At 44.9% G+C, this 11,646-nt stretch overlaps 1 protein-coding gene across 2 annotated transcripts in view; it reads left to right on the forward strand.

The window, feature by feature from the left end:
• The first annotated feature begins 30 nt into the window (after nt 1-30).
• CNNM2 (cyclin and CBS domain divalent metal cation transport mediator 2) overlaps nt 31-11,646 on the forward strand; it is a 119,480-nt gene continuing 107,864 nt past the window's right edge. The window contains exon 1 of one of the 2 annotated variants that reach the window (XM_027647915.1): nt 31-1,216. In XM_027647915.1, the coding sequence (XP_027503716.1) occupies nt 322-1,216 (895 nt within the window). In that variant the 5' untranslated portion in view covers nt 31-321. The remainder of the gene's footprint in view (nt 1,217-11,646) is intronic. The other variant, XM_027647916.1, reaches the window with a different exon arrangement.

Here is an 11,646-nt window from a genome sequence, read left to right on the forward strand (position 1 = left end):
GGCGGGACCGGCGGCGTGGCGGCGAGCGGCGGCGGGGCCCCGCAGCGCTGCGGCATCCGCACCTCGGACATCATCATCCTGCCGCACATCGTGCTCAACCGCCGCACCTCGGGCATCATCGAGATCGAGATCAAGCCCCTGCGCAAGACGGAGAAGAGCAAGTCCTACTACCTGTGCACCTCCGTCTCGGCACCCCCCGCCGCCGCCGCCGCCGCCCTGGGGCCCGGCGCTCCCGGTGGGCTGGCAGGGGCCGAGGGGCCGGCGGGACCCCCGCCCTGGGGTGAGACCACCTGGATCTACCACGACGGCGAGGACACCAAGATGATCGTGGGCGAGGAGAAGAAGTTCCTGCTGCCCTTCTGGCTGCAAGTCATTTTCATCTCTCTCCTCCTGTGCCTCTCGGGCATGTTCAGTGGCCTCAACCTGGGCCTGATGGCCCTGGACCCCATGGAGTTGCGCATCGTGCAGAATTGTGGCACGGACAAAGAAAAGAACTATGCCAAGCGCATCGAGCCTGTGCGGCGTCAGGGCAACTACCTGCTGTGCTCCCTCCTGCTCGGCAATGTCCTGGTCAATACCACACTTACCATCCTGCTGGATGACATTGCCGGCTCTGGGCTGGTGGCCGTGGTGGTCTCCACCATCGGTATCGTCATCTTCGGCGAGATCGTGCCGCAGGCAATTTGCTCTCGGCACGGCCTGGCCGTGGGCGCCAACACCATCTTCCTCACCAAGTTTTTCATGATGATGACCTTCCCGGCCTCCTACCCCGTCAGCAAGTTGCTGGACTGTGTCCTGGGCCAGGAGATCGGCACGGTCTATAACCGTGAGAAGTTGCTGGAGATGCTGCGGGTCACCGACCCTTATAACGATCTAGTCAAGGAGGAGCTCAACATTATCCAAGGAGCCCTGGAACTGCGCACTAAGACTGTGGAGGACGTGATGACTCCCCTCCGAGACTGTTTTATGATTGCTGCCGAGGCTGTGCTCGACTTCAACACTATGTCTGAGATCATGGAGAGCGGTTACACCCGCATCCCCGTTTTTGAGGGTGACCGCTCCAACATCGTGGACTTGCTCTTTGTTAAGGACCTGGCTTTTGTGGACCCTGATGACTGCACACCACTAAAGACCATCACCCGCTTCTACAACCATCCTCTGCACTTTGTGTTCAACGACACCAAGCTCGATGCTATGCTGGAGGAGTTCAAGAAAGGTGGGCTTGTGCCTGTGGCGGGGGCGCGGTGGGGAGGTGCTGCTTGGTGACTGTCGGCATCTACCTTCTTGCAGCAAGGGAGCTCTGCAGAGGGGCCTCAGGGGTTCCCGCTTGTGGAGGGGTGTGGGAAGGTGCATTCAGGACATGGAGTGGCCGGTATTTAGGCATCTGCCAGATCGGCTTGTCCTCTGGGCCAGAAAGCTGATACACGGCTGGTATGTGCCCCCGGCCTCTTTTCCCCCACTGCACTGGGATGTGTGTGTGGGCATGGTGCCAAGCAAGGTTGTTTTCTTTCTTGTTTTTTCCACTCAACTGTCCATTATAGTGAGAACCGCTGCCGGGAATCCGCGCCCGTTACTTGGCTGTGTCTTCTCCGTGCTTTTTCAGCTGGCCCGACGGGGAGGAGCGGGTGGGCTGCTCGGGTGTCTTCCAGGCTTAGTTAGTGCGCGCACACGTGCTGAGATAAACAAGGCGTTTTAGCGCCATTCATAGGCTCAGCCGGCCGACCTTGGCTCTCTGCTTGTGTTCCAGTTATTTTGATTGACGTTTGATATTCTAACTCATAAGTTGTTTCAGGGTCTTAAAATACATTCGAAAGCACCTGTTGGTGCTGCACTTCAGAGATACAGTGCTTTTTTTCCCATGCTTCCCTCTGCTTCAGGACCAGAGGCTCTGCAGAGACGTGACCCTTTCTGCCTCTTTGGTGTAGCTTGTGTATTAGTTACATCAGAATGGGACTGAGGCTTTCTGTCCTTACCTTATCTGAATTGTGGGAGGTGTTCATTTGACAAATGCATCTTAATTCTTGTAGAAGCTCTTGCTTATGAGAAAGGAAAAGAGGTTTTTTGTTTCCCTTTTTAAATCTGTTCCTCTCTGCAAGCCAAATAATAATGGTATATGGCTTGTGTAGGAAAGAGCTTTCAGAGTAGTGGTTAAGTGAAATTTCAAGTTTGGATGTGTGGACTCCTGTGCTGGAAAACTGAAGGATATTTGGAGTGGCACTGGACTGTTCATACCTTGGGAGATCTGATCAAAGTACAAGGAGCAGCTCAGTCCCTGGGAGATGATTTGCCCGAGAGGGGAGATCTAACGAGGAATATTTGATTTCAGCTTTTATCAGCTGCAAAAGTTACCTTGGTGAATGGTCTTTCTAGATAATAAGTTCAAATTACCACTTAAATTTCGTGTGCTGTTTTTGTCCACACGCTAAACTTTGACGGCAGGGCATTTGATCTCCCTTTTCCTGCTTAATTCGATTTGGGGGGGTTACCTCATCTTTATTTCATCCTCATGGATAGAAAGTGGACATAGTCTTGCTTTTTTTTGACCGGTGCAGCAGTGGTTATCTTTGTCTTTTGGATTCTGTGTGGTGATGAGGAAATCTTACTTGGTTTTGGAGCTGTTGAAGGAGAGGTGAGGGAGAGCCTCCCTCAGCTGTGGTTTCTGCACTGCAGGATCTGCAGCTGGGATGTGGGAAATGCAGTGATGTCACTTAACTGCTGGCTGGTTAAGATGGATTTTGCTGCATGTGCAGGCAAAGGGTGGTTCTTCCCCCCCCAGCCCCCGTTGTTCAGACTCCAGACAGCATGATGGGATTCTTAACCCGTAGTGAGACTTGTGGTTTTTTCCAGTTCTATTTGCATCAATGTGTCTGAAGAAATGAACGTTATGCTGATCGATTTATTTCCCCTGTTTGAAAGGTTGGAATGCACTGCTGTGTGTTAGCCTAGCAGTCCTTTTATTTACCAGCTGGGAGAATTAGGTGTGCGTTTTAATCCTGCAAGCGCGGCTAAGCCAAATATGCCTCCTTACAGTTCCTGAAAGTGGTGCTTAAAACAGGCTTCTTAAAAATTCTGGGTGGCTTGGGAGGTGCAGACCACAGATCAATTTCCCATGTAGGCAGAGAGCTTTTCTTGCCTGTGCTAGGAAACATCCCAGTAGCACAAGTTTAGGGTGACTTTCTAATGTGTGTGTTAATTCAGGCTAGTTTGAGCATACTTGAATGTTTACTCCAGAATAGCTATGCTGGTTGGTCTGTATGGGCAAGCCCTGTGTTAAGACCAGCTCTGTCCTAACCGGTTTCTCTTTAAAAAGTGCAGAGATAGTGGAAATAAATGGCTTCCTTTGTGTCCTTTGAAATGAATGTAAATAACTGATAGTTCGCTTGATCTGGCATAGCACGGTGTCTTTTGCAAGAGCTCTTCCAACTTTCTTCTTCAGAGCAACCTTGCCAAATTCCCATGAGAATGTACAAATTAAGGGTGAGAATCAAATTGCCTGTTACTCTCCGGTAGGGTGTTGAAATTAAATAAGGTTACAGTTTTCAGTCATTCCCTTCCCATCACGTTGACCTCCCACGACAGCTGGCTTGCTTCAAAACTCCTGTGTGTGTCTTTTTTGGGCAGCTCGTCTGATAGTGCTGTTTAGTTGAATTGGTTTAAAGGAAGAGGATGATTTACTTTTTTTTTTTTTTAAGAAGTTTTGTAGTTAGCTGGGTAGGTGGGGTTTTTGAAACTCAACTTTTAGGCAGAAGCAAAACATTCTTAACCTAAATATGGAATGGAGGCTTACAAGGAGGAGATTAAAAGCCAGGCATGGCAAGATATAGATCGTTATGCTGTTGTGGAAGAGGAGATGGGTAGTTCTGTACTTGTTTTGGTGCATAGGCTGAACAGGTGGAGGATTTGGTGGTGGACCCTATTATTAAAGTTCTTTGACTACAATTGAAAAATAGGTATCTGTTTCACTTCTATGCTGCCAAGCAAGAAACTTAATTTTAAGAGAGAGCTGCAGCACTTTCTACTCCCTTGCTGCTCTAATCTCTTAAGTGTGAATAAACATCATTTCTGAAGCAGTCTACAGATATGCTTCTCTTCTAAAAAGCATGGTGTACTTGCAAAAAAATAAATAGCTTTGGAAATAGGTGCAACTTTCTATTCTAAGAACAGACCTTAAATCTCTACTAGTGCTGTCAAATCCACTTGCCTGCAAGTTGAGCAGACCGAGTGCTTATGCTTAACTTACTTGAATTCAATCATTCAAATTTAGTGCAAGGAAGGGTAAGGTACTCTTTATACTGACCTAAGAAATTACCTGCCTGACTTTGCTCAGTACAGAGCACTTATTTCATTTGAAATAAGTTCCCTCCCAGTTAATCTGATGCTGGACATTGCTGTAAAGGAAAGCAAGGAGTTACCTGTTCCAGGATTGATTTGTGTCCTGGCTCCTAATCTGCAGCAGGGAGTGAAACAGCCACAAAGTCATTTTTGGAAAGAAGCTAGTGAACTGTCTCCACTGATCTCTTTTTTTCTTATTGACAAGTGTGTGGTTTTTGTGTTTGTTTTTATTCCTTTTTGACAATTTTCTTAGGTCTCTGCTCAAATGCTCTCTGGCACTTGCTCTTGGTGTTTTTCACAGACAGATCTCTGCAGGTGTGATCCTGAATCCAAAGCATTCTATTTCTAGCTTCCTGCCTGCTGGAGCTACAAAAATTCAGCTTGAAAAGCCTTATGCTGTAATACTAATATTTCAAGATTGGCCCACTTTCTGCAAGCCATTGTACATCTGTGTTCCTGGTGCCCTGGATGGCTTTGGAGGACAGCAGTTTCTCAACTGGAGTCCTCTTTATCTGGGGACTTTGAGTCATATGTTTTGATCTTATTTATATCTGTCTCCACTATTATTTTATACTACAGATCAGAGCTTAATAACCTGTTGCAAAGAAATAACTGTGGGCAGCAGTTCTGAGCTCTTGTTTTCTGAATCACATGGCAGCCTTGAGAAAATTCCTGTATTTCTTATTAAAATCGTTGCCAACTGGACCTTAAAAGATTTTTCTTTCCTAAAAACATTATCAGATTTAGCTTGATGACATTCTCTTCGTGTTCTGTTGGTCTTATATTGTCTGCTTTTACTAGTGGTATGTTTGGCTATATTTAGTGTGGGCATAGGAGAAAAATGTCCATTTCTTTTCTAGTTGCTCTTCTCCCTCCAAAGAAAACCAAGCTCCAGCAGCCTGAAACATAAACCTCTTACATTTGGGGGTGCAGAGAAGAATACCTAGACCTACTTACTCCTCTTTTGAGCATATAGAACCTCTTTTTGGAAGCAGGTAGGACAGCAAGTAATTGATATCCCAAGGATCCAACGTTCTTCATTGCTATTGTTGGTCTGAGGTTTTTTTTCTGTTATTAGGTCACTTGGTCTGAGGGTTTTTTTTTGTTATTAGGTCACTTATCTTTCTGGTGCAGCTTTAATCCAGGTTTGTAGGTGGCTTCTTTCCTGGTTCCTTTCAAGTTTTTTGAATTCTCATCCTGCTGAATCTGAGTCCAATCTTCCCCAAATAACTTTCATTTAATAAGTCTGAGTGCTCACTTTTTAGTTTATCTAGCAGGTTGTCTGTCTCCTGGGCCTTTTTTTCCATGTAATCCTGTAACTGCAGCATTACAAGAAACTGGATGAAACTACATAAATCCTTCTGGATTATGAAAGGCACATAAAACTTTTTCTTGGAAAACAATATCATTTTCAAGGCTGCTTGGCTAATAAAAGGCACCTCCTCTGATCGTTTTGGGGAAATTTATATAAAGGGAAGGGTGTTGAGGAGGTCCAGTGTGGAGACTTTTTCTGTGTGAAGAGAGTGTGGGAATGGTAGGTGGGAAGGAATTTGCCACCAAGAAACAGAAGTCTTAGCATGCTATGCCTGCAGATTTGTTCCCTGAACAAAAATTGCATGTGGGGGTGGGGGTTGCCTCGTGACAAACTGTTTCTTGGCTGTGTGACAGCGCAGCACCCGCAGGTACTGCGCTGCCAAGAGCTTTGCTGGCCTTGCAGAGCTCCTGGGGGATGCACACTCGTTCCACTGGAGAGGAGCGGATGTGGGTTACTGCAGGCAGCCCTCCTGCTGGTATGCTGAGGGAGAGGCGCCAAGGGGAATGCATTGGGGAACAGCTCCAGTTCTTCCTGGACTCTCTACTGTGAACTTCTTTTGGGGACCAGGAGTAGAGATGCTACTTGGAGAGTAGCAGTGCTCCTTCACCCTCTCCTGGGTGGGGAGCCCAGCTGGAGGCCCCATTCTGCTTCTAAGAGTAGAAATGTGTGGTTTGGGTGGCTGGCAAGGAGAGGAGTAACTGAATTAAATGGGTTGGGCAGTAGAGGTTTGAGCCTGACCCCTGTGTTGGATATGATTCGTTGATTGCTTTTCAGCTGATTGTTCGCAACTCTTGTCAACAAGCACAAGAAGTTGCCTTTTCCTCCTTTGTATGCTAAGTTAGCAAATGCTTGCCTGCACTGAAGCTGATGGGAGTGAATTCCACCACAAGTGACCCATGCTCCTGTCTGCTTTCTCTGTGTCTGTAAAGGTTATCTGTAATAGGCACAAATGTAAACTTCAGGTCGGGCTGTGCAGCCAACAGCATTTCACGGCCAGTTTTGATGTAGAATAGAGTTGAGAGGCATAATGTCAACTTCTGAGCAAAGTCAGTAGCACAGGAAAATGATCAGGTAGTTTAACTGTTGTAGTGTTCTTCCAAAATCCTGATTTTTTTTTTTTTTAATTTATTTTTTCTCTGCCAACATGAGGTTCTGAGGAGCAGAACACTTTCTCAGTGAACTTCAGTTGACTCCGAGGGTGTAAGGACAATGACAGCGAATCCTTAGCAGTAGTTTGTGTCTGACAATGGCTGTGGCTGCTTAGAGAAAGTATTAGAAAAGAACCAATTTATTTTGTCCCCCACGGAAGCTTACTGATGTCATCAGGCTGCAATTCAGGAAGTTCTGGAACTAAAGATACTGTCTTTATTAAATAGCCCTAGATGCTTATTTCTTTCTGTGAGCGTTGTGTAATCAACACTGAACCTTTGTCAGCTCTTGCACATAGACGAACACCAACAGTGGGTGTCTCCTGTCAGTAGCTGTGTAGTGCTGGTGGCAGAGGTGGATCTAAAGGCACATTTCTGATTGTCACTTCTGTATGAAGCCATCCAAAGGTAGGTTTTGTTTTGTCAGGCTGTGGTATCACTCTAGCTGGTAATTTAGGAAATGAGGGAGTGAGCCACCTCACACTTCATATATGTTGTGAGCCCAAGTCCCCTCCCTTTTTTATTGAAGGAATCATTACAGTGAGTGGGAGCATTTTGGGGGTTACTAAGCCACTTGGAGCATCAGTGCCACTAGACTGACAAGATCTGCTCATCCCCTGGTTTTGATTGGTGTCAGATTTTGTCTTGCTCACTTGGATGGCAGACATTCTAGTGCACAGGAATTAAGACCTGGAGAATTCGAAGTCTCACTACTTCACCTCTTCTAAACACTTAGCAATGGGTGCTTAATAGTAAGAGTGATGTCAGTCTTACAGCTGCTGGTCACCACAAAGTAGGCAGAGAATGAAAGCAGTGGCCAAGCAGTGTGTTGAATGAGCCTATACACCATCCAGCTGTGCTTTTTTTCAGTAATACTTAACAAGAGCTCCCTTTTTCATTAGCTTATATGCCTCTACAGAGCTGTGGTGCAATTGGCAGTCTAGGTAGACCAATTGCACTTCTAGTATTGGGTCCCTTCCAATTTCACTAATGAAGCTTGTAGCAACAGAGAGTGCTCCAGGACCCTGAACCACACCCTGGTGAGTGTGACCTGGCATTCTTGTTGATTTGACGAGGTTCTGAAATACAGCCTACTAGATACAAATAGGAGTGTAAATACTTGGTGCTAATGAGCTACAGCCCACAGCACATGGCTAACAGATCAGGTGGTTGATCCATTCTGGTTCCTGCCAAGGTCACTGAGTCATTTCAAGACTATCAAGTGATGAGATTTTTTTCACTTTTCACCAATGTATAATCATATAAATGAGATGCATAAATCTGTCATTAACCACCTTCTGGTGGAATCCACCTTTTCCCTTTGCCAAGAAACCAGCATGGCCCAATAGTTGCTGGTAGAAGAAGCTATGCTGGGAATAAACTAGGGCTAAGTGTGATGGTACAGGAAGCATCTGTGAGAAGGGCATGAAAAGTAAAGCTGATTAAAGAGCTATGAGGGGAAGAGATGACCTAGTCACCTCAGTGTTAGTGATCTTAAAGAGAGGTAGATGTAGGGAAGAGAAATGGATGGCCTGGAACAGGTGAGGTGTTCCTTTGGTGTTTTAAATAGCTGTGGAGTAAGGAAGTTCTCATTCTGCAACAGTTATGAGTGAGGCAGAGGAACTGAAGTCTATAGAAAGATTCCCTATAGCTTCTTAAAAAAGCCAAAACCAAACCCCAACAAAAAAACCACTAATATGACTCCAGGACATGCAGCCATACAGTGTCTTTCACAAAGTGGACTTTGAGGAATCAGGTCCCTATCTGACACTCCAACTTGAAACACAAAGTTGCAATATCAGAAGAAGAGATGGCAGTGAGATCCATCATGCTTGGAGAGGAACTGAATGCTCTTTTGACTTGCCACTGGAGTTGCACGTACCAGATGTGCTCAACATAGTGGTCAGCTCAGCTTATCTTTCCATTCCTGCTTCCCAATAACAAAGAGGCTTTGATTCCTTAAAAATTGTCTCCATTAACTTTCCTTTTTTATCCTCCTTTACTCAAAAGTGCTTTCTTCCCTATTTGTGGCTTTGTCTGTAGTAGCTTTACACTTTGGAGAGTTTTAAGTAGGGGCCCTTGGGGACCTTTGAGTCCATGTTCTTGTGTTTTCTGTTAAAATTACCAGGATGTCTTCCAGAGTTTTGGTAGACAGACAGTCTTCACTGAAGTGAAGAATAACTTTCAGGATTTTCCACACTTCCATGCACCTATGGGAGACCATATGGGCTGTCTGCCTTTGAGGACTGTGTTGTTGTAGTACACAACCAGAGATGCCAGAGATGTTTCATTGTCTGGATTGGCTGGCATGTTGGAAATTGGGATTCTTACATGGGTGTTTGTGGTTATTTTTGTGATTTAAAGATGTGAGTCAGACTTGCTCTTCACCTACTGGTGATAATATCTGCTTGAGAGGACCGGTAAAAGAATACTAGAAAAGTAACTTGTCTTGTAAACAACTTGTCATGAAATATCCAAGCCCCATTAAACAGAAACCTCAAACTAAGAAAGCTTGTGTGGCTGAGACTTAATTCTGTCTCTTTATACTGAAGCATTTTGCTTGAAAATTGTTTGGTATAATAATTTCAGTGTTTATGGTGCAACAGCCCTTCTCATCAAGGAATACTTTGGAGGACAGTGTGATGACTGTCAGTCTGGGAGCTGAAACCTCATGATTGTGGAGGCCATAACACTTTACAAGTTAACACAACTGCTGCAGTTATTAATTAACCGAGCAAGAGCTTTGCTCCAGCCAAAGGTACAGGGGCTGGAAGATGAGATGAGCACATACTTTTAGTGCAAAAGGACTGTATAGTTATGTTTTCTGTAGTGCTTTCTGTTGGGATTGCACTATTCTTTCTCTGTTAGCCCTAAAAGGGTCTACTCTTCAAATGAAGGTGGTTTTGTAACATTGCTCTCTGCAGGGTGAACTGTGCCATCAGGACCAGGCTTCTGCTTCTTTGAGATTCTTTCCCACAGCAAGTGTGAATGAAAGTTGGGGTTTTTTAATAGTAAGGTTTTTTACAGTGATATAATCTTTTATACTGATATGATAGAGCCATTTGTGACAGTTGATCTTTGTGGAGGTGGACAAGGCTTTATTTTCATCATTTGTTCATGGGAAATTAGGGCAACAGAAATGCTGATTCTGCCTTAGTTGGATACTCTGCTGCCAGCAAACAATTTTAAGAAGGATCTTGCCATTTCTGGTTGCCTTCCAGGACTCCACCTCCGGATTTCAGAAGATTGTCCTGCCTGCCCTTTGCACTGGGGTGTTCAAAGGGCAGCCCTTGGCTGAAAGGGAGCCTGTAGGACCACTTTCCATGCAGCAGTTATGTGAGGACAAGGACGATCAGTTGCCTGGTTTTACTGCTTGTGAATTGCTTGTCAGCTATTTCTAGATTCCTACCAAAAGGAAGAAAATCTGCTGGTGTGAACTTGTTCTTGATAAAAATTTACAATCTGGCATTGAAAGTAGGTGTGTCTGTGGGTTTTAGGCAAGTTGCAAGCTTAGTTCTTCCTATCTTGCCTGGGACATCTTTCCATTGGAAGCAAGCAAAGCTCTCACAGTTACAATTCCCGTACACGACAAGTGCAGACATGGACCTTCTGCTGATATTACAGGGCATCTAGTAAAGAGGCTTCAGTTAAATTTTATACTGTTTAAGGTAGGCTGAAATTGTGAATTAGAGTTAATCAGTAACTCTAACTTGAACTACAAGGGACATCACTAAGTTTCTGGTACAAGATGGATAAATTAGGTGATATGTTTTGCTATGTGTATTTGTGTGTTTTTTTTCCCCTTCCTGTGTAACCGAGGTGTGTGAACAGATAAAGCTTTTTGACTTTCAGCTCTTATTGTAGTGTTTTGACACAGTGTGTGGGGAGTGAGGGAAGGAGCATCTCTCAAGATACCTTGAAGACTTGCTGCCTAGGTCTTCCTCTTCCTCCAGCAGAGGAGAGGAACAAGGGATGCCTCATTGGAAGCTGGGGCAATGGGCCTGGGAGTAGCTTACTATGAACTACATGGTTGTAGAGGTTTGGGAGCAATCTGGTCTTGTATGCTGGTTCCTTACCCTCATGGGGAATAGTTTTTATATCCTTGCCTGGAGCCTTTTGGAATGGTTAGGCTTGAAAACACTAATTTCAAAACCTCAAATTTCAAGAACTTCACACTGCTCATGGAGTATTTTTTCTTTTCTTAGTGTTGAAGAATTGCTTGTGCTATGTGCATGGGATTTCCTAGAGGAGTCAAAATCACTGTCTTTTCTCTCAATAAAAATACTGTACAGTGTACTTCAGGCTCAGTGCCAGCTATAAAAAGTTTGAGAGTGCTCACTTGCAAGGAAAATGGGAGACTTACTAGTATCATATGTAGAGGAAAACCAGGGGTTTTTTTCCTTCTGTAGTAGTGTATTTGTGTTTTCCTGTGATCCTTGCAGAGATCACAGCATGCTTAATGCTCTCTTCCCTTTCCATATGATGAAGCCAGCTTCTCTATCATAATCAGGACTGACAGTTTTGTAGGTCTTTCTGTTCATTTGAGAAAGGCCCAGAGGGGGTTTACAACCACTAATGTGAAACTCTTTACCAATAGCTCACTAGTTTAATTTAGCATCTCACTGTTTTAATTCAGCTTCTGTTATCTGAAGGCTCCTAAGGAGATCCTGGAAATGGAGAAGTTGCACAGTTCACCCTGTAGGCAGTCTTGGTGGGGGGTGAAGCTCCCAGTGTGGGAGTGCCCTGAGGTTAGAGCTTGAGGAAGGCAGCTAGGGCAGTGAAAAAACTTAATTACCTACTAGATGCAGTCTCCAAGAACTACAGCAATCTGTTGCTCGATGCCAATCATAG

The sequence above is a fragment of the Corapipo altera genome, unplaced genomic scaffold, assembly GCF_003945725.1.
Source record: "Corapipo altera isolate COAL_440 unplaced genomic scaffold, ASM394572v1 56, whole genome shotgun sequence".
Taxonomy (NCBI): domain Eukaryota; kingdom Metazoa; phylum Chordata; class Aves; order Passeriformes; family Pipridae; genus Corapipo; species Corapipo altera.